At 36.8% G+C, this 21571-nt stretch overlaps 1 protein-coding gene and 1 long non-coding RNA gene across 8 annotated transcripts; one reads left to right on the forward strand and one right to left on the reverse strand.

Moving 5' to 3' along the window:
* Positions 1–285: 285 nt before the first annotated feature.
* Positions 286–20816, reverse strand: LOC117214292 (tumor protein p53-inducible nuclear protein 2). 7 transcript variants are annotated; one of them, XM_033460281.1, is made up of 7 exons: positions 10302–10324; positions 9995–10043; positions 6135–6324; positions 5137–5178; positions 3765–4153; positions 3455–3514; positions 286–3135 (listed from the first exon to the last, which is right to left on the reverse strand). In XM_033460281.1, exons 1-6 carry the CDS (start codon positions 10307–10309, stop codon positions 3488–3490), a joined length of 705 nt encoding a protein of 234 aa, XP_033316172.1. In that variant the 5' UTR covers positions 10310–10324; the 3' UTR covers positions 286–3135; positions 3455–3487. The 7 variants fall into 7 exon arrangements, with proteins under 7 accessions (XP_033316172.1, XP_033316166.1, XP_033316169.1 ...); XM_033460275.1 differs by lacking the exon at positions 3455–3514; XM_033460278.1 differs by lacking the exons at positions 3455–3514; positions 9995–10043; positions 10302–10324 and adding an exon at positions 20361–20816.
* On the forward strand, positions 7813–8298 carry LOC117214297. The gene is made up of 2 exons (XR_004488829.1): positions 7813–8137; positions 8230–8298. It is a non-coding gene; the product is annotated as an uncharacterized LOC117214297 (long non-coding RNA).
* Positions 20817–21571: the final 755 nt, after the last annotated feature.

The following is a 21571-nucleotide window of genomic DNA, read 5'->3' on the forward strand; positions in this document are numbered from 1 at the left end:
AATTAAAGTCCCTTTTTTGTATTTTTTTCCTTTTTCCATTTTTACTTTTTTGTTTTTTTTTTTTAGAAAAATTCACGAGTCTAGGACCACAAAGGAGAAAAGTTTCCTGTTTGAAACACGATTAGCTATTCTCCTTGCGGAGGAGAGGGTCGCTCGAGGTCGAATTCAGTTTGAATCACAGCTGTCTGACAACTATCATCCAATAGTTTGATTGGACGAGTTTCTATTGCTACTAGTTTATTTATTATTATTATTATTATTATTATTATTTTTTACTTTTTTTTGTTTTGGACGATATCCAGCTTCTAGGGCCTTGACGAAACAACTCTCGAAGAAACACTCCAGGCAGTGACTGTTCTCTAGCATTCTATGGTTTCTTGAAACTTCAAAGAAGTCTGAATTTCATTTAAACGAGATTGCTGTCGATTTAACGTGGTGTCGCCGGGTTTTCTTCATAGAAGAAATCATCTGAGGGGAGTTTGTATAATAGTGACGATATTGCACAATCTCGCACTGATACTTGGACACGCGAGTCTGAATTTATAAAAAGTCCAATTTTGGCGACACCAATCTCTCTCCTCGAGCTGTTTCGCTATTATGGCCGTGATACTTGTACTTGAACTCTGGCTCGTTCTTCAAGATTACATAGCACATCTGCAAGCAGACTGTTTATTTGTCTTATCTGAACCTAACTTAGGTTTCTTGTGTTCCTTTCTTAAATTAGAAAACAGTCCGCCCTAAGCACCTTGAGGAGTTTCAAGCTGACAATTACAATTCTTTTAGGGGCTTTCTTGCACAATTAAATTGGTATTGTTAAGCTAATGAATTCCAATTACACGTCATATTAATTACAAAAGATAGAATGCAACAATTGGTTCAATTCGCTAAATACTGTAACACTTACAATCCAATTACTATAAACTGTAAAAAAAATTGAGTTTAACCAGAAATTTGTTCCACAGTGTTATAGCATCTATAGTCCCTTACCAATGATAAACAAACGAAACCAGTAAGTAAAATTTTGTTCACTTCACTAAATATAATAATATTGACAGTGCAATTGTTAGTTATATTAATAACCAATTATGCAAGAGCGCCAATTGTCCGACCAGTTGCCCAGGTACAAGTATCCTCAACGAGTGAGACTCGACCAATCCAGTGTCAACGAGATCCCTGGGTTCGGTCAGGGCAGCTTGCACTTGCTTCATCCTTCGATCCTTCCATGAAAAGCGAATACTTTGAAACTGCGCTACAACGCGCATCAGCTATATAGAGACCGATTCTCCAGATTGAGAGAAAGAATTTTGTATTCAAGCCTTGCTTCTGTCCCTTTACGAGACACTGAATCATCTTTACTCGTCAACTTTTAGGTTTAGATTTCTATCTATGCGTAAGACAGGCCAAGAACTATTGACAAGAGTTTTGATAATTTTCGTTGAGACGATTAGAGAGAGGAGCCAAGGCTTTCTTCCATTTTCTCTCTTCAAGACGCGTGTGTCATCCTCGTTTTCACTTTATCTAAACGGTACGCTTAGTTTAATCGATATTCAGTTGATAGTACCATACCATGTGTGCCGCTAAATAAATACGTTTATTGACGAACGTCCATCGATAAACATTTGCTACAGTCTCTTGTTTGACAGCGTTTTATTGCTTGGAGGAAAACGTGTTGCAAGTAGACTGTGGACATTTAGGCAATTTTGTGTTCTTGTTTTGGGTGTTGTATAAGTGAAATGATAGAATTTGAATAGAAATTTCAGTACTTTATCTTGGATATTCTAGATATTGTTGTATACGTGCATTCCGTTCAGTTTTGCACATTTAAATTGCATACAAATGCAGAAAAATCCGCAGTCTAATCGTGACACTTATGTTTTCAAAAAGATAAGACACCACGAAGAACAGCGACATCTATCAAATGGACGTTCTACGACTATCAGCTATCTTCGGAGCCGCTTTGAAAGGTAACGCATAAATTATACCACGTTTGTAATTATAATCAACCATTTATAGTTGATAAAATCCAGCAGAAATTAATCGTAACGTGAACCTAAAAAGTATGGTCCCGAAGTGAGGTTCTGGCCATTTGAAAGTCGCACCATCGTGAATCAGTTTATAGAAGCAGGATAGCGACGTCCATGGGATTTTCGGGGAAAATAAGATCAGGTTTCGGTTATTACACTAAAAGTTATACTCCTGTTACGCTACACAGGCGCATAAATGATTGAACGACTTAAATAAAAACTAACGAGTTAAACGTACGAGTAAAAACACATTTGCCCATACTAGAGGCTAAAAATTATACACACGATCCAACTGAGTACCATACACGCGCCATTATACACGAGATATTCTATAGATGAGACTCTCACCGCGAACCAATAACGTTTCTCATACTTTCTTCCCTTTTATTTTTTTCTTCGCTTTTCTTCCTTTTCCATCAGCAAGATATCAAGTTCGTATCGAATATTTTTGTTCTTTTTTTCTTTTTTTTTTTTTGCTAAGTGGTATTAGTTTTTCTTCTTGATACGAACCCTTCTTGCATAGGAAATTGTTTCAGTGTTTTTGTACGCGGAGGAGCGGCTTAGCTAACATAAAAATTGTTAAGAGAGGATAACCACACTTTTGCCTAATCTTCTTCGCTATTATTCTTTCTTTCTTTTGTTTTTCCACGAGATTTTTACTACTACCTTTTCTTTCTTTGTATTTCGATTAGCTTCTGTTTGTTAGTTGTTTTATGCGATTTTAGTGTTTTATGGGTTCCACCGAACAATAGATAAATAGGGGTTTTAGAAACGAATTTCTCTGTTCTTATGTCTTCTCATTGTTTTTTCCATTTCTCATTGGTTTCCTCTCTTTCTTCTTATTAAATAATTGCTTTTAATCGTTATTTCAATGCAACATAGATTTTTCTGTTATATGCCTATTCGCGTTTTAGGAAGAAAGTATATGAGTACACCTTGGCCTGAGATCAAATGACTAGCATTTCCGGTTGTTGTTCGCGCCACTGTTTTGGATACGCAAGCGGTCTTGGCGGCGCGGCCGCTTGCCTTTTACGCTCAACACTTCCCTCAGCTTGTTACTTCTCTCCAGGCGACCTCTCTTCAGTGCTTGGGTAGTCCTCTTCTCGTAAACCTGCACGTAATTTTCATTGACACTCAAAAATTTTATTGAAATTGATCTTCGTAATATGCTGTAATATGGAAAATTAATCTCTTTATATTTGGAAGGATCGAGCTTTTCAGTTTTAAGTGAACGTTAAAAGTAATCTAATATTTGAACTTTAAAATGAAATGTTTGGCTACTTCTATGGACAGGTCGTTATCTCGGTTATACTTCAACAATGGACACTTTGGTTAAGCAGGTATGTTAATTGATAATCAGCGTTGGATCTTGAAATATGTATTTTGGGCGGCGAGCGGTGATCATAAAATAATTAGCTTCTTTGTCTTACGTTTGTAAAATGTTCAGGTCTCCAGTAGAAGTTTCAAATTATACTCCACTTCGTAATGCACTATTATCAAGTACATATCATTATTCTTAGGGAAAAGCGGAAAATTCGATAGTGAAGAAATAGTAGAATATAGTTTAGCGTCACAACCACTTGACATTAATTTGTAATTTGTATCAGTGTAATGAATCAATATTAGTTAATTTATTAGTGTAATAAGGAAATAAGTATTCCAGGGTACTGGCGTTTATGTCGCTACAAACACCATATTCTCGCTTATAAAACAAAAAAAGAAAAGTTAACAGCGAATTACCTTTTGCGCTGACCGAAGCTGAACTATCCTCTTCTCAGTGCGTGCACGAGGTCTTTCGTCGCGGGTGTCTGGTCTACGGGTTGCTTGTTGTCCATTTTGGCTTCTGCCGGGGGCACGTTCCGGCGATGCTGGTGTTGCGGTGACCGGTGCACTGGAAGCAACGCTTGGCAGAGCGTCCTCCTCGACGACTCGTTCTTCCGGTGCGTCTGGCGTTGGCGGTGGAGTTTCAGGAGCGATCGAAGGCGCTGTGGCTCGGTAAACGGACATACTAGGATGCTCTATCAGCAGGTCCTCTAGCGGTGATGTTTCTACGTTCACGGGACCAGCCCGTGTAAAACATGCGGGTGGTGTTACATACCACGACTCCTCCAGCGCCGTCGTTCCGTCAACTGCAGGTTTTAAAGCTCGCTTATAGCATTACTTCTCCAGTGTACGCTCTGTAGATAACTTACACTGTCGGTCATAAGTATTAGGATATCTATTTCGTACAATTATTGCGAAACTCTAGGAAATTTTACTCTGTGTGGCATTTTATATTGTATGACATGTACGATACGAATGGATCAATAGATTTATAATAAAATAATCGAGAGATAAAAGCAATGGGAAACATCGAATTTACGTTAATACCAGGAAGTGTCCAAATACTTATAATTGCTCGTGTTTTTGTTCTGAGGGCAGACCTGAAACTGCCTTGAAGAAGTAAACTGCAATATCGATGAAAGAAACGCAACGCACTATTAAAAACTCGATCGAGAAAAAGAGAACTATGAATGTAGTACCGAAACTTTCTCTAATTATAATCTTCGATAATATTATTTTCAGGTCTGCAAACACGTTTTTCGAAATTCTATTACATTGTTCTACGATGAATGTCTGCTCTACGATAAAGCATCTGACAACTAGTTTTGATAAAGCATTTATTTTGAGATGAAGATCTGTAAGTAAGTGGCATCCAAATTCATATAGCTTCTTCAAATGTTTAGGTTTGCTTGTCTCACAAGTTCGTATACGTGGCATATAAGAGTTGTTTGATGCACAGATGAACCGGTATGAAAAGTTGAGCAGAAAACGACATTTATTGTGTAACAACGTAATATTTTTAATCGTCATTGTTTTTTATAGACTAAAATGTAGCTTAGGTTAGTCAGGTTGCTTGAATTCCATTTGTTTAATCATTCTCATAATAATCATATGTTTCGTTAAAAGCTAATCTATATATGTGATATATATTATATATATATCAGAGTAGATCAATTTCAAATTTCTGATCAAATTTCAAAAAACCTAAGTCATTTAATTTCATTTATCTCGATATTATTTGAATTCAAGCAATCTGACTTGAAACGGATACCTAATGGAAAATGGATACCTAAAATGGAGTCGAAGAAAGTGGTGGAACTTGCTGGATTGTCTGCAATAAGGAGAGAAATTGCGAATGAATTGTTAAAAGCTAAAAATAAAAGTACACAACATCGTCAGTAGTCTGTAACATCCTGCATGCATTAAATGAAGCTTTTTGCCCGTATATCATCTCTTGTTTCAACCCTTTACAAGAATGTAATTCATACTTCTTCCCTCTATACTTTTTTCATACGCCTACTTTCATAAATTCTGCAAAATTAACATCAAAACGTCCAATGAATGAACCCCTAATTATAAAAGATATAAAATACAGTGTCTACCGAAAAAGAGAAAAATCAAATTTAATAATTTTCCATACCGGTAGTATTCGAACGTTTCTACGCCTGGAAGAATTATATAACACACTCTCTCTCTCTCTCTCTCTCTTTCTCTCCCTCTCTTTCAGCAATGCAAAACTCGCACAGGCAAGCGAAATAAAAAAAAGAAAGAGAAAAAAAAACAAAACTCCGAAACTTTGACATGCAATTCTATTTGAAGTAACAATACGAAACAATACAAAACAAAATAAATAACAAGGATAAAACACATTCTGCCTATTTCCCAAGCTCGACAATAACTACAGACAGACCTACCAAGCTTAAAACTAGCAACCACCCTAAACAGCCTGGAAGACAAGTCAAACAAACTTCATTAGAAAAACAATCGGGCAAGAAAGGCCTCGTTATTTTCCAGCACTGGAGTATTCGCATTATTCATCGCTGTATGGTCCAAGACATCTCATTTTACACCCGAAGGGGACAGAAAGCTTCCCTTGACATGTGAGAGGCAGTTGGACTGCAAGATGTGATTTCTATGTGTGTTTCATCTATATACATACATATATATATGTATATACAGATACAATATATATATATATATATATATATATATATATATATATATATATATTCGAATTTCTCGAGATTCCCTTTGGAAAGGAACGTTTATCTCGCTCGTTGAACGTACCAGTACGGTCAATGAGGATCCAGTCATCGCCCTCAATCTCCACCTGACTGAGCCTCGCCATTACTGGATGGGTCTCCGGGGTTTCGTTATTGGACCTTTGCCGTGAACCCTGCGCACCGGAGATATTACCTCCGAGTAGGTAGTTTGCCAAACTGCTCAGCATCCTGACCTTCTTCTTGCTCTTCAGCGCCTATAATAACAACGGATAACGCCTCGTTTTAGAAAAATATTCGTAAAACTTGTAATGGCACCGGTAGCGTAACACTGATATTCGATAATCCAAGGTCGATCGTGTTTTGTATGGGCGATGAAGATTTTGGAACGTTTGGTCGGTGATATTCTTGACTAGAGACTTTTTAGAGGAAAGAATACGATTGGTAGCTATTTGTTGGGCAATTTGAGACTGGTGAAATTTGATCATCAGCGAGTTAGGTTCGCTAAGGTTCGATCTGTTTTACTTGCACGATCTTTGGCTGTTGAAATTCTTGGTCGGAGATATTTTAGGCGAAGAGAATGGGACGTGTTTGCGATTGTTAAATAATTTTGGGATAAAAGAGCTTGATTCCGCACAGTTCCGTTTACTTTATCTGGATGACGAAGATTCTGAGACCTTTGGTTGCTGAAATTCTTAGTTAGAGATTTCTCAAGCAAACGAATGTGACATGTTGGTGGCTGGTAAATATGATTAAGAGATTAATCCTTTGCACTCGAAGGGTATTTTCCGCGACCACGGCGTTCCGTATGGCAGCTCGAGAGGGGAATAAGAGATGACAGTCCATGTTTATCCTAGATTTCGACCTCTCCAGCTGATGAGAGCTCAGTATTGGTTCGTAAATAGATTTCTTAGCTCTTTTGTATTGTCTGTTATGAAGCGTGAAGTGTTACACTTTAAAATGGAGATAAAATATTTATGCTGGAATTCTTTCGAAACTATGGTTCTGGCAACGTCTCTGACGTTAGTTCGGATTCGACGATGGTGGCAGAAGTATTACAGTTTCGTAAATTTAGAAACTCTAAAAAAATACATATGGAAATTTGTTTAATTAATTCACATATTCTGCAAAAGAACAAAAGACAAACCAAGGATGCATCTTGCCAGACATTTTATAAATTATTGTAAAAAAGAAAAAATATTAAAAAATGTGTTCGAAGATGTAAATATATATAGAGTATTAAAATATATTTCTTTAAGTTAATTTTTCTATAAAATCATTTTATATTACCTACAGGACACTCGTTACACACGCGCCAAATCACCTCGAGTTGCTGCTACGCCTGACCGAAAAGGCTGTCGAGTGCAAAGGGTTAAAATGGCTAAATTTGGTAAAGTTCTATGTATGTCGGTCGGATTATTTTCAACTGTACGGAACGCAGCTGCAAGTAATCGTCGGGAAATCTCGATTTTATCGGACAATGAAGCGCGTGTAGCAGAAAGTGCGTAGTAGAACGCTATCGGGCCCATGGTCACCATGTTATAATTATCGCGACGCGTATACGACAGCACGAGCATCATCAACGTTGAATTATGTAAGTAGAGGCGATGGTTGAACAGAACCTTGCGGTATGCATGGCAAATTCCAATATTCGTCGAATCCTGATTATCTACGACCGACGTTTCTCGTATGATACCTTTAGGATCGCCAAGTGTGTATCCGCGAGGCCTTGTAATTGCCTTTATGACGGTTGCGCAATGGAAAAACGTGAGCCGCGCGTGAGAACGCTTCGCTTCCCCGCAAATGGGACACCGATGCCTGCGTTTCGTTATTTATCGAGTCGCCGCGTCACGCTGTTGCACGCGGTTTGCACGTTTCGCCAGACCACCCTTCTCCCTCTCCCCTCTCCGCTCCCCACCTCGTTTCAAATTGTCGTTCCTTGTTCGCTTTTCTACTCGCCAGAGTAAAAAGGAGATTCCTCGAAAACGATTCTCGCGGTCGGAGTTGGATTTCGAACGAACCTGTGTTTAGTAGAAATATGCCGTACCTATACGTAAATCGCCTACGAAGGTTTTCTTTTCTTTTTTTTTTTGTTTAATTTTTATTTGTCCAGCTGGACATTCGGTAAATTTTTCCAGCTTAAATTTTCCTAGCTTGCGAAGGTTTTCCTACATTTTAGAAAAAGATCAATTTATGATTGACGATTTTCACTCGTCGGAGTAAAAAAAAAAGATTCTTGGAGAACGCTTCTCACGACCGATGATGAATTTTTTTGTTATTTATTTATTTATTTAAATTTTACAATTTGTCCAGTAGGACATTTGATAAAATATTATAGCTTAGTGGTATAATAATATAACATGTGGGTGGCTACCCCCAGCGGGGTACATCTTCGTGTTTGTTAGGTTATATCCTTTGTGAGATGAATTTTTGAACGAGTTCAATCGAATTTGTGACCTGTTTGATGGAAATATACTGTGACGAAGGATTCTATACATTTTAGAAAAAGGCTAGTTTTGCTCAACAATTTATTTGTTAATATCTCTTTGTTAACACTTAGCCAACCGAATTGGAAAATCTGTCCTCTGTGAAGAACATCGCTGCGTGACCGAACTGGCAGATGTTTTTTTTTTTGACTTTAGCTAAGCATTTTCCTTTTTTTTTTATATTGTTATTATCAGTTATTGTTTAACTGGAATTGTTGCTAATTAATTGCGCCACTTTCACTGCTTTTATAAGGTACAGTATATAATAAAATACAGCAATTTAGTAGTGTTAAAATTAATTAAGAAGTTACACTATCAGTTATGACTAAATAAAGTTATAATCGAACGATAGCACACTGTAAAATAATATTAACACGCATTATGAATTTTTAATTTCACGTTCGAGTCGTGGTATTTATCTTTAGTCATCTTTAATGCTCTTAACTTTACCTATATTTCTTTATACTTTTAATATATACTTTTAATTTGATGTTTTGTATAAACAATATGTGAAATCGTTAAATAAAATCATTACCGCAAAATATAATTAATCACTTAAATAATTTTTACACTTCTTTGTTCTTTAAATAGCGAATACTAGTCATCGACACTTAGAAAAATGCGCGGTAGGGAACGTATAGCTCGCTATGGCCCGCGCGGTTGGCTAAGTGTTAATATGGGAAACGAACTAATTCATTGGAAATTTCGAGATCGTATTTTTGCGCGAAACTTGAATATCACAGTAGCTCTTACGATATAATTGAATATTCCTGTAAATATGAATTTCTATCATCTAGGAAATACACCGTTTTGAGATAGTTATGCAGAATGTGGCATATAATGAGTGGTAACCATTTATTTCTATAAATAGTGGTGCCATCGAAAAAGGTTAATAGAATTCCTAACCTTTATGGACAAATGATTACGCTACTGTGGCGATAGTTAGTTATAGCACTAACAATAACAATAGTATATCACTGCAATCCGCGATATAGCAATAGCAATAGAAAATGAAATATCGAACTTGTGAACGATGAATTATTTTGAAAAATACGAAGAATACGGAAAAATGTTTTAGATAAATGTTATAGATTATCAAGCAATACAAAAAGCATACTAGAAATTATTTGACCTTGCAATGACTTATAGTGTTGCGAAAGACACAAATGAAGTCGGTAAGTTAAAACACTTAAAAATACGAACTTGTATTTTTTACTGCATATTCTTGTAGCTGATACGAAATTGTTTAGAAAACACTGCGAGATATGAATTTTCAAACTTCATGTGTCATTTATTTCGAATAATCATGAGTTTCATGCATTTAATTAGTATAGTGACAAGCGTAATAACAGGTATAGCAGAACTAAATACATAATATAGTAATAAAGATAACAGGTAAAATAATTATGTCTATTGCACAAAGTATTATAATAATACTTACAGATATCGCTTTCCTGCGTTTTATAAACACTAAAACTTTATAAACACCACTAAAAATAAAAAAAAGAAAATTGTAAACACGTCTTAAACGGTTATTATATCGAAGATAAGACGCAAATGATAGAAAGTACAGGATACAATGAAACAGATTAACGAGGACGTGCCCTTGAGATTATCTCGTTATATGAATTCGGAATAGAATTAACAAGAAATTCAATTATGTTACGCGCATGATGCATAATAACACACGATGTTTCTAACAATTTTCCGATATTTCAAACAAGTAACCGATACTAACGTACACCTACTTTAACATTCCAAAAGTCCACCGATACCATAGGAGCAGATAATCCCAATCTGACGAATCAAACACAATTTAAACAGAAACTAGCTCGATGACCTTTGAACGAAACTTCGAATAAACTTCTCCTTTGTTCGCGACACGACCTTGCGATCTTTTGGTAAGAAAATTAAGAAGAACGTAAAAAAGAAGGAGAAATATAGAAAAGAGCACGGAAGGAAGTAATTAAGATATAGAACGCATCTCGATTGCGCGTCTATTCAATGATAAGGCAAGAAATTCGATAAGATTGTGCGCGAAAGTCGCGAAGGAACGTTCGCGTCCACTCACTACGCACGAATGATTCATGGACCAGTGAAAACGCGACCGTCGAGTAAGCGTGCTTGGTCATTATCGCGGATAAACATCTGTTTTGCTAATTTCATTGCTGAACAGATAACGGATTGTGACGCAACGTGATCGACCGCTGCTCTGTGATCGCTAAACTGCAGACTTTTATGCAAATTCCTATTTTTATGAGCGTCGAGTAAATGTTTGAAACTACATCGTTGCAAATTTCAATCTAACACACAGATTCCTATAAAAAGTTGCGAATTTTTTTTATAGTAACTACCTGGTAGTTGAAGCGTTAAATGCGTGTGTAAATTTCACTAAAATAAAGTTCGATGCCGAAGTTAATTAAATGCGGTTGTGCGTTCTTGTTCAACCTTGAAATCACTCCCGATCCAATTGCATCGAAATTCGCCAGGAAAAGTTGAATCGAAACGGAATACCTTCTACCAATTAAAATCCAGCCCTCATTACCGACGCATTCAAACCACCAAACCACACGATCTCGAATAACGAAATGGCAGGTAACAAAATCGATATAAAATATCTTCCATCCAGTCCACCCTCTCTCAAACGGACCAAACCTCCATCGTTTCGATCCAATCTGACTTTCAGCCATTTTTTTCACGAAGCGTAATACACACCTGGTGTGAGGTGAGGATCGTATCGATTTCGAGCGTGACTCACGTGAACCGCGAGCTCACGTCAGGGAAACGCGAATTACATGGTCGAAGCACGAATTTTTTCAAGGTACTGGTGTAAATATAAACTCGTGTCTCGACTTTCCTCGCGTCTGCATCATCGGTTATGCCACGTTCCGACACAACGTGAGTACAGCAACACGTTTCCGAGAGTCGATGCGTGCGCTGTGTTTTGCCACGTTCCTTAAATCTGGCAACCACGTGTCATACCGTGTCGAATCGCTCGGCCGCGTTCAATTTACACTGTCTAAAAATGCTGAGCTATCGTTACAAACCCTATGCATAGCTGCCACATCTCCTGGTCGAAACAAAGATCAGAGACACCCTTGCCAACTACTTAAGAATGTTACACAGAGTATCGTATGGTATTCTAAGGGGAAACAAAGTATAGAAAACATGGAATACGTTCTTGAAGATTTATCAAATACCCTTGAACTTTTCGCAATTATCGACTGATCATTTGACAATGCTCTTGAAGCTTCATAGCGATTATTTGAAAATCCGCGAAAACAAAGCACACGCTGTTTTCCGATGTCGCGTTGTGTCTTCATTATTGTAAGTGTCTCACCGCGTAATTATGTTAATGGAATGAGTTCGGCTTTTTGCGCTTCTGTCTAAGCGGCAGATATCCTTGAATCGCGTAACTTCCAATTGCAACAATTTTACGCCTATCTTTTATTCTTTTTCTTTTCTCCTTTGTCGTTACCATGTATCGTGAGACTGGCGTAATTGTTGTTAAAAGATAAACCGATTAGGCGTTATGATATGACAGTGTCGAGTTATTATGAATAGATATGACGCGATGGAATTCGAAAATCGAATGGAAGCGCGATCATCCATTAGCTATATGGAGGTTCATATTGTCAATCGTTCTTGTTTATCAATCGTTGTCGTTGTTTGCGAAATTAATCATTGTATAGTTGTACAATATATATTTGTAGTCTAGCATAATCGTATAGTGCATGTTTTCTACAGTTGAACCTTGTGGATATCTTGTATAGTAGTTTTTACAGTGAATATCATATAGTCAAGTATCTTTCAAATGGACCTAATGTAGTCGCAGATTTTTCTAATGAATTTGGTATAATTAAGAATTGTTATGATAAATCTAGTATAGTAGATACTATTGCTACTACTATATAGTGTCTGTAACATTGTTGAACAATGTTAAATATTAGTGTAATCAACTATTAGTTGACACGTGTATAGTTCAACCACTACAGATATATTTCTAACATCAATGTAATATAAAACTATATACATATACTATATACTATAAAACTATATACATAAAACTATACTATAAACATACTTCAATTAAGAAAGTTGCAAATAGAAAAAGTAATAAGGAAATAATAAAGACAAAGTGATAAGGTAATAAGGAAAATAGCAAAGTTAATACAATGAATTATAGTTGCTGCGAATTAAGACGACATGGAATATGTCAAGTAATATTTCACTATACGTAATGTCTTGTTCGGAGAATTCTATAATTAATCTAGCAACGCAATGGCCACATTTCTATTATTCTATCGTTAGTCACTTTTTTCAATCGCTTTCCGTTCTTTGTTCCCTGGCAATCTTTTCTCTTTTTTTTTTGTTCGTCTAAAATGCGCGTTATCTTATTTTCCTTGAATATCGCACGAATAACAAACGAGCTTTAGAACTCTGCTCGTGTTCCTCGTGAATCATAATCGGACTAATCGTACTGGTTACGGTAGAGGCTTATCGTTACGTCAGAAAAGTCGCTGATTTCATCGCTACAATTGTAACTCCCCGATATTACGACAAAACACACTATTTCGACCCATAATCGCATCTACAAAATACAGGGATTATTGTCTCACGGAACCCTTTATTGCTATGCTAACCAAATATTATTGCAGAGTATTAATTATAATTCTATATATAATTTGTAGATGTGGCATCAACGAATTAATGAATCGATGTATATGGTCAATATAGGCAATTTTCACAGTGTATAAACCCACTATAATTACTGCTCCGCGCTTTTTACAATACTTCTAACGAGATTATATTAAACACGCTGTTATAAAATAATGATAGTTTTTGAGGTATTTGGTTCCAGAGTATTTTACATTTTTTGCAAATAAAGTAAAATAGTAAAGTAAGAAGTAAGAAAAAGAAAAACATTTGAAGAGATACAAATGTGAAGAAGAAATGGCACGAAGAAAATGATAATTCTATCATAACTTTCTTCGGTTTAGAAATGATAGTATGACGAGTCTTATCTTTCTAAAAGAACAATTTTTTAATTAATTGATATCTACAAATTAACACGATAAGAAAGAAAACTACCTGAAGTAGTAATTAATAGTCCAACTATATGACAACACGAAGGTAAACAAGTTAATCGATGTCAATACAATAATTCCTTCTCATTGAACAACGAACTATTTTTCTCCATTAACTTTCCATCGACAAAGCCTCTTTCTTGAACCTAATCTTATTGCCGACAAAAGACCTCTCTCTTAAAGACCTGGATTTAATCCCAGCAGACATTCCTATCTATAACCACGACATAACCTCAAAGTGCTCGCAGAATCCCCTTTTCAGCAAAAAATCAAGCGAAATTAAACTGGCTGGCTGAAATTAATTCTCAATCGATTTGAAGAAGAATTGCTTTACAATCAGTCTGGAATCGCGAACCGACGCAGATCTGACAGGCTGGAATTACTCAGACGTCGAATTAAGTAGGCGGAAGCGAATGCCACGAATATGCGAGAGCACGTAACGTCAATCTATCCAACGCGTTGCCTAACTGTTTCCGCCAATAATTCAACAGGCTCGAATCCACTAGCGCGCCATTTGTTTACATCGACGATAAGGTATTTAAGCGACACGTAAAGTCTCGTTTAGATTAGCATGTTACCTGACTTTGAACAATTCGAACTCGAGCAACTTCGAAAAACCTACTTTACTAGCGTAAACTGTTAGATGTTCAGATTAGTCAAGTTACTTGAATTCAAGCTACTCGAACAACTGCTTTTTAACTTCAACTACTACTTACAATTAGTGTGAACGTGGCTTAAGTTAGTCTCGAAAATCTTCACACCAGTAAGGAAGTTTTTAATGAGCCTGGTGAGTTATGTCAATAAATCCCCATCATCGTGACGAGACAAAAATCGATAAAATGCGTTAGGGTCACCAAGAAACGAAAGCAAACATAATTTCTTCTTCTTGAATTTCCTTTTTATTTCATACGTTTTTATTATATGAAAATGTTAACAGATAGATAAAGAAGAATATTAATAATGGCAATATCATCGAGTTGTGCTATACTGCTTCGATAGAATAGATGTAAATGAGGATACAACGCGCTAGGAATTTAATTAAGGTGAATACCCTTGAATGCCTTAGAATGTTCGATTTTTTTTTTTTTTTTTTGTAGCGTAGGGCATCGATTAAAAAAAAGGATAGAGAAGAAGATATTAAGTAAAAAATATTGCTTATTATACCGATCATATGGAATTAATGTAAATGAGGATGCCAACGTATCAGGAATTTAATTTCAATTTATTTTTCGTTAATTCAGTTATTATTTTGTAATTATACAATGCTGTAAATAAAATACTATTAAACTTATTTTCTTTCTTCGTGACGTAAGTTTATCAATGGGACTAATTCAACGAAGTAGATAAACGAAAATAGAATGTTTAAAGAATTGTTTATCAATACAAACGTATATTTTTTTTCAATTATATTATCGTTCCCTATTGTTTACAAATTTTCAAAATCCACAATCAGAATTAAAGTATAAATAACACAAATGTATTTTGACAATAATTCAAATGAACCGAATGACAATAATTCACATTCATTGACACTGACACAAACTGATTTTTCTGAAAATATACAACATATTGGAGATTCATAAGAGAAATTACATTTTCTGCGGATTAAAGCACATTGAAAATCGAACAACGAAATCACATTTTCTGAAAATTAAAGCGGACTGGAAATTCATAATAAAATATCTTGGATTACATATACTTTATTTTATTATGTTATATACGCTTTATTAAGCCCTTGAATCGGTAATAAAATAAGTACTAATTGTATTAAGCGAATACGTTTTTAGAACCGTACAGAGATGACCTATGAATTCTAACCTAACAAATGCTACGCGTCAGAGTCCTTCATCGAAGCAAAAGCTGCACTCTTTAATTGGAAGAGAACTGATCTAATTACCAATTCAGTAATGGGAAGCACGTACAACAAGATAATATCAAAATAAAAATTCTAATAAAATACCGTAAACTGCTGAGCCAAGCATGAACAAAGAAACTTATTGCATTAATGCTCTGTAATTCTCGTTTAAGGATCGTGAAAAGAAATTTACTCAAATTTTATGATCACCTGAGTGGATATTTCTGGAAACAAAAAATACATAAATGGGAATTTTTATCAAATCAAAGATATATATATATATGTCGGGTTATCATTAGGATTTGAGTCGCGTAATGTTTCTTCATTTGAATTAGCCATTGTTTTACAAAACAGAGAATATATTTACACGAATAAACAAGACTTTACAAAATATTATGAATAATGAATTTTATAAATGATATGATTGATTAACAAATGATAAGTTAAATTAATAATTAGATTAAAGAATAATAAGTTTTATCAAACAATAAAAGGAACGAATAATATATCTTACGAATAACAAATTTAACGAATAATGAAAATTAACGATTGATAAATTTTACAAATAACGAATTTAGTTTACGCTATTAACAATGATCCGGGGTTCAAACGAATCCACGGTCAACGGGATAACTTTAAATAATTTTATAACACAAAAATACGTTTGCTGAATCACTCGGTAAATTACTTGATGTATCACTTTCAAAGGCGATCACTCGAATGAATATCTGATTAAAATCTTTTTCGTTATACAACTGCATTTGTTTGTTATATTCTCGCTGGAAACATCGAGAAGGTTCCAATCGTTGTTGCTAGGCAATATCTGTCAAAAGTTTGTTGTATACTCTTTGGAAACATCGAGAAAGATGCAAACGCCGATACTAGGCAATTTCTGTCTGGAGATTGATTCCAAATACAACGTGTCCCATTATATCAGCATCTCTAAAGTACAATTCTATATGAATTCTAGGGAGAACAATACAACCAATCCACACCTTCATCAAGCAAAACGTTTATCCCGTGACGACCGTGGCTACGTTCAGCGACCAGTTGTCACCTCGAACTCACTTTCGCTTTTCACAAATGTCAAACAATTACAGATGACAATTGCTTAATTACAGTTATGATAAAATCTAGGCTAAAGCATTAGAAGGCTTCCTCAAAATTGCATAGGGAAGGCTCCGGTTTTCATTTCATCTCCGACATATATATATATATATATATATATATATATATATATCTGACAGATTCTAACAGGCGCAGGAACAGAAATAACCTATAATCTCGTCAATATGTTGAGTTAGCTCTAACATTAAGGTTCCCTAATCGTTTTTTTTCCAAACCATTCTAACGATCAAATAAAAATCAAGGCCGCCAATCCTAACGAGATATATAGAGGCGATTCAGATAAAACCAACGTTGATCCATAGAAACACTGGTTGTGTTAATAAACGTTTCATGTTATCGCGTAAATTCTTAGACAGGGAATATAGCCTACTAATCACCGATTCAACTCTAACGGTACCCAAACAATCGTCATAATTTACGATTCTGGCTTGTCGTTGAATCTCCTCTCTCCTTCTTTTTCCCTCTCAACGAGCACAGAGAGTGTCCCTATAACGGAGGACCGTTGTGTCGCCGTCTTTCGCATCGAATCCATCTCGCTTTCCAAGAAAACCTTCAATGAACTCGGCCGTTCATTGGCTAGACACGAGAAAGCAATTCTCATGACCGACCAAACAGATCCTAACACCAGAAATACTGAAACTGGTGGATTTCGAAGATTTTTATATTCTGCAATTATTAGAAACATACAGGCAATTTTGCAAAAATTAATATACTGTTGATAGGAAACACGAGAATCCACTTTTTCCACTTTACAAACGTTGAGAACGGTCACGTGAAAGTTTCCTACGCCAATTCTCTGGTGGTCAGGCAATGAATTACTAGTCTTGCAGAGAAGCACTCGTAATATTTAAAGTGTACGTAAAATATGTAAAATATGTAAAGTAAAATACGATCAAATTAAATCCATGTTGGATTACGGATATATTATTAGAAAAAGAAAGAAACGAAATCGTCTTATACTATCAGAATCATAATCAACAGATAAGAATGTAGAAAATGTTAGTATACTTGAGCGAAAGACTTATACTCTTCGCCTCGCTCGCCAGAATATTGGAATACTTTCGTGATTGACAAAATTTTGTGTTTCTGGCACTTTCGTACTGTAAAGTGTATTTCACAAAACATTTCCGTTTCTATTCCGGAAAATTATGTAACTCGATAGTTTACATAACAAGCGAGCACAACAAGCTCGTTGGCATGTAGCAACGAAATTGCCGATTAAAACGGGGTCAATGTGTTCTAACGCGCAACACAGAAGCTGGAACGACGCGAAGAAAAGTTTAAGACCGGGGGAAGGCGTCGATGATGCAACTCTCGAGAAGTTTTGCGAGCTTTCTAATAATACTACGCGAAGACGATCGATGGAAGGCCGAAATAGAGGAGCCGAGGGATCATTTCAGACAAAAGATGGTGTGTATGGGTCTACTCAGGTAGAGTCGGCATACCATTGCGAATGTTCGGAGTTGTTCCAACAGAATTTCAAAGAAACCTTCACCATGAACTTCATTCCACCGGATTGAAATAGACTAGGTGAAGTTTAACTGTGGTCTCGAGTTTAGACAATATCAAGGATTCTATTACGTAAATGTACACAGTTTATACGAGGCTTCTAATTTTGGGACTCGTTTAGTAATTTAGTCGCTGGTTGCGTCTTCTACAATTTGTTAAAAGATGGATCCTCTATACAGTTAGTTCTAAAATTCTCCCGAAACTTCAAGTTTTAATTTTTCGTTATCGTAGAAATAAAATAAATGTAACGTAGAGTTAAAGCTTTTATTGATATCGCTGACTCGTTTATGATCCACGAAAATTTGAATGAAATTAATAAAAAACCAGTTAGTTTTAATTTATACTTCATGCATAATTGCATAAAAGCAATTTGATCATTTTTGTTTATCCGAAAAAAATAGGAATATGAATTAAAAGTGAGACTTTATCTAGCACTGAATTGTAATCATCAATGATTCAATATTATATCAGTTGAAGTTAAAATTTTTTTGTAAGCTATAAAAATTTTTTTCAAAAGCACCGGATGAGTAGAATAAAAGGAAATAATAGTTTTGAACGAAGGAAACTTTCCAAACCTAACCTAACCCCAACCTAACCCCAACCTACCCTAGCCAGTATCTAACTCACAAATCTAACACAAACTCAAACCTAATCTCACTTATCTACAATCTTGACACTTTGATTTATTATTTTGTGAACATACATAGTTTTCGACCCAGAAGTTTCTTAAATCTAGGTTTTACGTTTTTTCAACTCTCCAATATTAACCATAATGTAGAAATCTATTAAAAATATTTAATATCGCCAAACGAAATGTAGCTAAATTAAACAACCTTACCCAATAATACCAATTAATTAATACCTATTACGATTATCCGTGAATCCAATAATACCAATGAAGTATTAAAATACATAAAAGAAAAAGGAAATCAAATTCCGTACGCGTCAACTCAACTTCTCATTAAATGTTATGCCATAATTTGCAACCCCAATCACCAAAGTGAACCGCGATTTCGCCTTGAATAGTTGATCACAGGTTCGATCGAAAATTCGATACCGAAACGTCGATCTAACGTTCCCATTAAGTTTGCGATATTCATACCAAGGCAGCCGTAGTGTCGCCAGTACGACGATCGTGGAACAAAGACAACCTCGCCAATGGAGAAAGACAGAGAGACAGCCTGAAAACGCATCGTAGAGCAAAAGAGTCGACATTACTATACTCTCTCCGTATACCCCCTCTCTCTCCCACGCTCTATCTACCGATCCCTCCCGCCAGAGCTTCCTGGCTATCCAAGTAAACAAACTCGTTCGACGAATCCAAATCTCGCGCGCACTACCGAAGAGAGGAAGAAACCGTTCTAGAGTCGTTCCTCCGTGTCGATGACGCGACCCGTGAGATAAAACGATGCATCTATATCGATATATGTATGCCAGAATAGACTCGTTTGGCTCGGATCATATGTTTTCGAACGCAGTTGCATAATCCGACGTTTAAGAATGGGTCATTTAAAAAGATACATATATACATGTTAAACGAAAGAGAAGAAAGAAAAGAAACAAATGGAAAGCATCAGTGACAACCACTGGCCCCCCGTTGCCCTTGCACTTCCAACAATCTTGCGTCGATCAACCGGTCGGTTACCAAGCGTATTACTGCCACTGCATTGTTTCGATCGAATATTCTCCTGGCTACTATACGTACATAATGTATCCGCGTCTCCCACTCGCCGCATCATTCCTCCTCCGTTTTCGTGCTCTATCACCGCGACGCGCACAAAACCACGGTTCTACATCTTCGCACTTCGATCCTGACCGCGTTGCAAGGCCGCTCTCTGTCTTCTTCTAATCACTTTCACGAACACGCGCCTCTATACGCTGTACTCGGTCGATAACGTCGGTACCGTTCGACGTCACACCGACTTAAGAATTACGTAGACGAGTGCCGAAAAACCGAGGTTTCCGCGTGTGTATACACTCACAATCATAATACGCCCGTAGAAGAAACATGTATATGGACGGACACCAAGAGGGACGCGCGTCGAGCTGCCTCTCTGTGACAACGACCTTGATCTCGAATTCGCGCTCTATCGTGCTCTCTCTTTCTCACACCCCCATTCTCTCGTTTCCTCACTCTCGCCTCGGCAAAGAGGAACAAGGAACAAGTGGGCGCATAGAGAGCAGTTTTCCTTCGATGCAGTAATAACGTAGTTAAGCAGAATACCCACACAGTTACGCGCGGTGCGTCTCAAGATACTCGGCCTCCGACATATTCACGCACACGCATTCGAACTTCTGGTCAGGATCGTCCCTTCTCCCACGAAAGAACATCCCTGTTCGTTTCGTTAACTTCGTGTTCTTCGCCTCATCTCTTTTACTATCTACCTATCTCTCCCTTTCTCGAGCTTCGTTACCCCCTCCCACCCTCGTCGCACTCACTCCCACACACACAGCGGTAACACACAGCGTAGACGTGTAGCGAAGAAAAACCCGAATAAACGAACAGGCCCGTGTCAAAGGGTGGTTTCGTACGACTCGATTCTCTTTTTTCTTCTATCTCGACCATAACAAATAACTGATCGTTGTCTTGCGTATTATCGGCGTTTCGCGCGATGCCCCGGGGTTTGGTTGACCCCCGCGATACGACACTGGCCAGAGAAACAAGCGACACACGTCTATGTGTTTAGAGAAAGAAAGAGGAAGGAAGAAGAAGTGTATGAAGAGAAAAGGATCCACTCGCCTGAACAGTGTTGCGTTTGAGGAGCCGTGGTAGGAACTGCCCGTAGTAATAGTCGTCAGCTGATTTCGACTGGCTGGCTGGCTGAACAGTCAAGCCGTTGTTGAGGGGCGAGAGCCGAGGTACAACATGGTGGTGGGGGCAGCCGTATAGGGGGGAAGCTTTTAAAGCAATATCAGGGTCGTATCATCGTACGACGCCCCTGTCGCATCGATCTCCTCTTTTCTTGGATATTTTGCAAATCTTATCTGAATTTGGAAAATTAAAAATCTGACGATTCGATAGGAAGTCATCCTAGTTCTATCTGTAATATTAAGGTCTTGCTGTTTACGGGAATTCTTTACTAATTATGTCTTCTTTTTATAGGCAGACTTATTCATCAGAGATACAGTTTAAAGACGGCACTGTATTTTGAAAAAGATATAAGATGAGATTCGAAATTGCGTGGGCTGTAAGAACCACGAAATTGAAAGAACCGTTAATGCAGGAAGTGGAAAATCAATGAGGAGCTCCGTGACTTGGTTGCTGGTAGTGCAAGGCACTCGTATAAAATATCTAGCACGGTAATAATGTAATTCTTAACTGTCGTTATTTATATTACACGAGATATAATCGTTGACCCACCTTCAATAAGCAACCCGTTTTTACGATAATAAATATCAAGTGCCGATCATAGAATTCAATCACATATATGTTAAAAAG

Source organism: Bombus bifarius, unplaced genomic scaffold (assembly GCF_011952205.1).
Source record: "Bombus bifarius isolate JDL3187 unplaced genomic scaffold, Bbif_JDL3187 scf7180000009200, whole genome shotgun sequence".
Taxonomy (NCBI): Eukaryota; Metazoa; Arthropoda; class Insecta; order Hymenoptera; family Apidae; genus Bombus; species Bombus bifarius.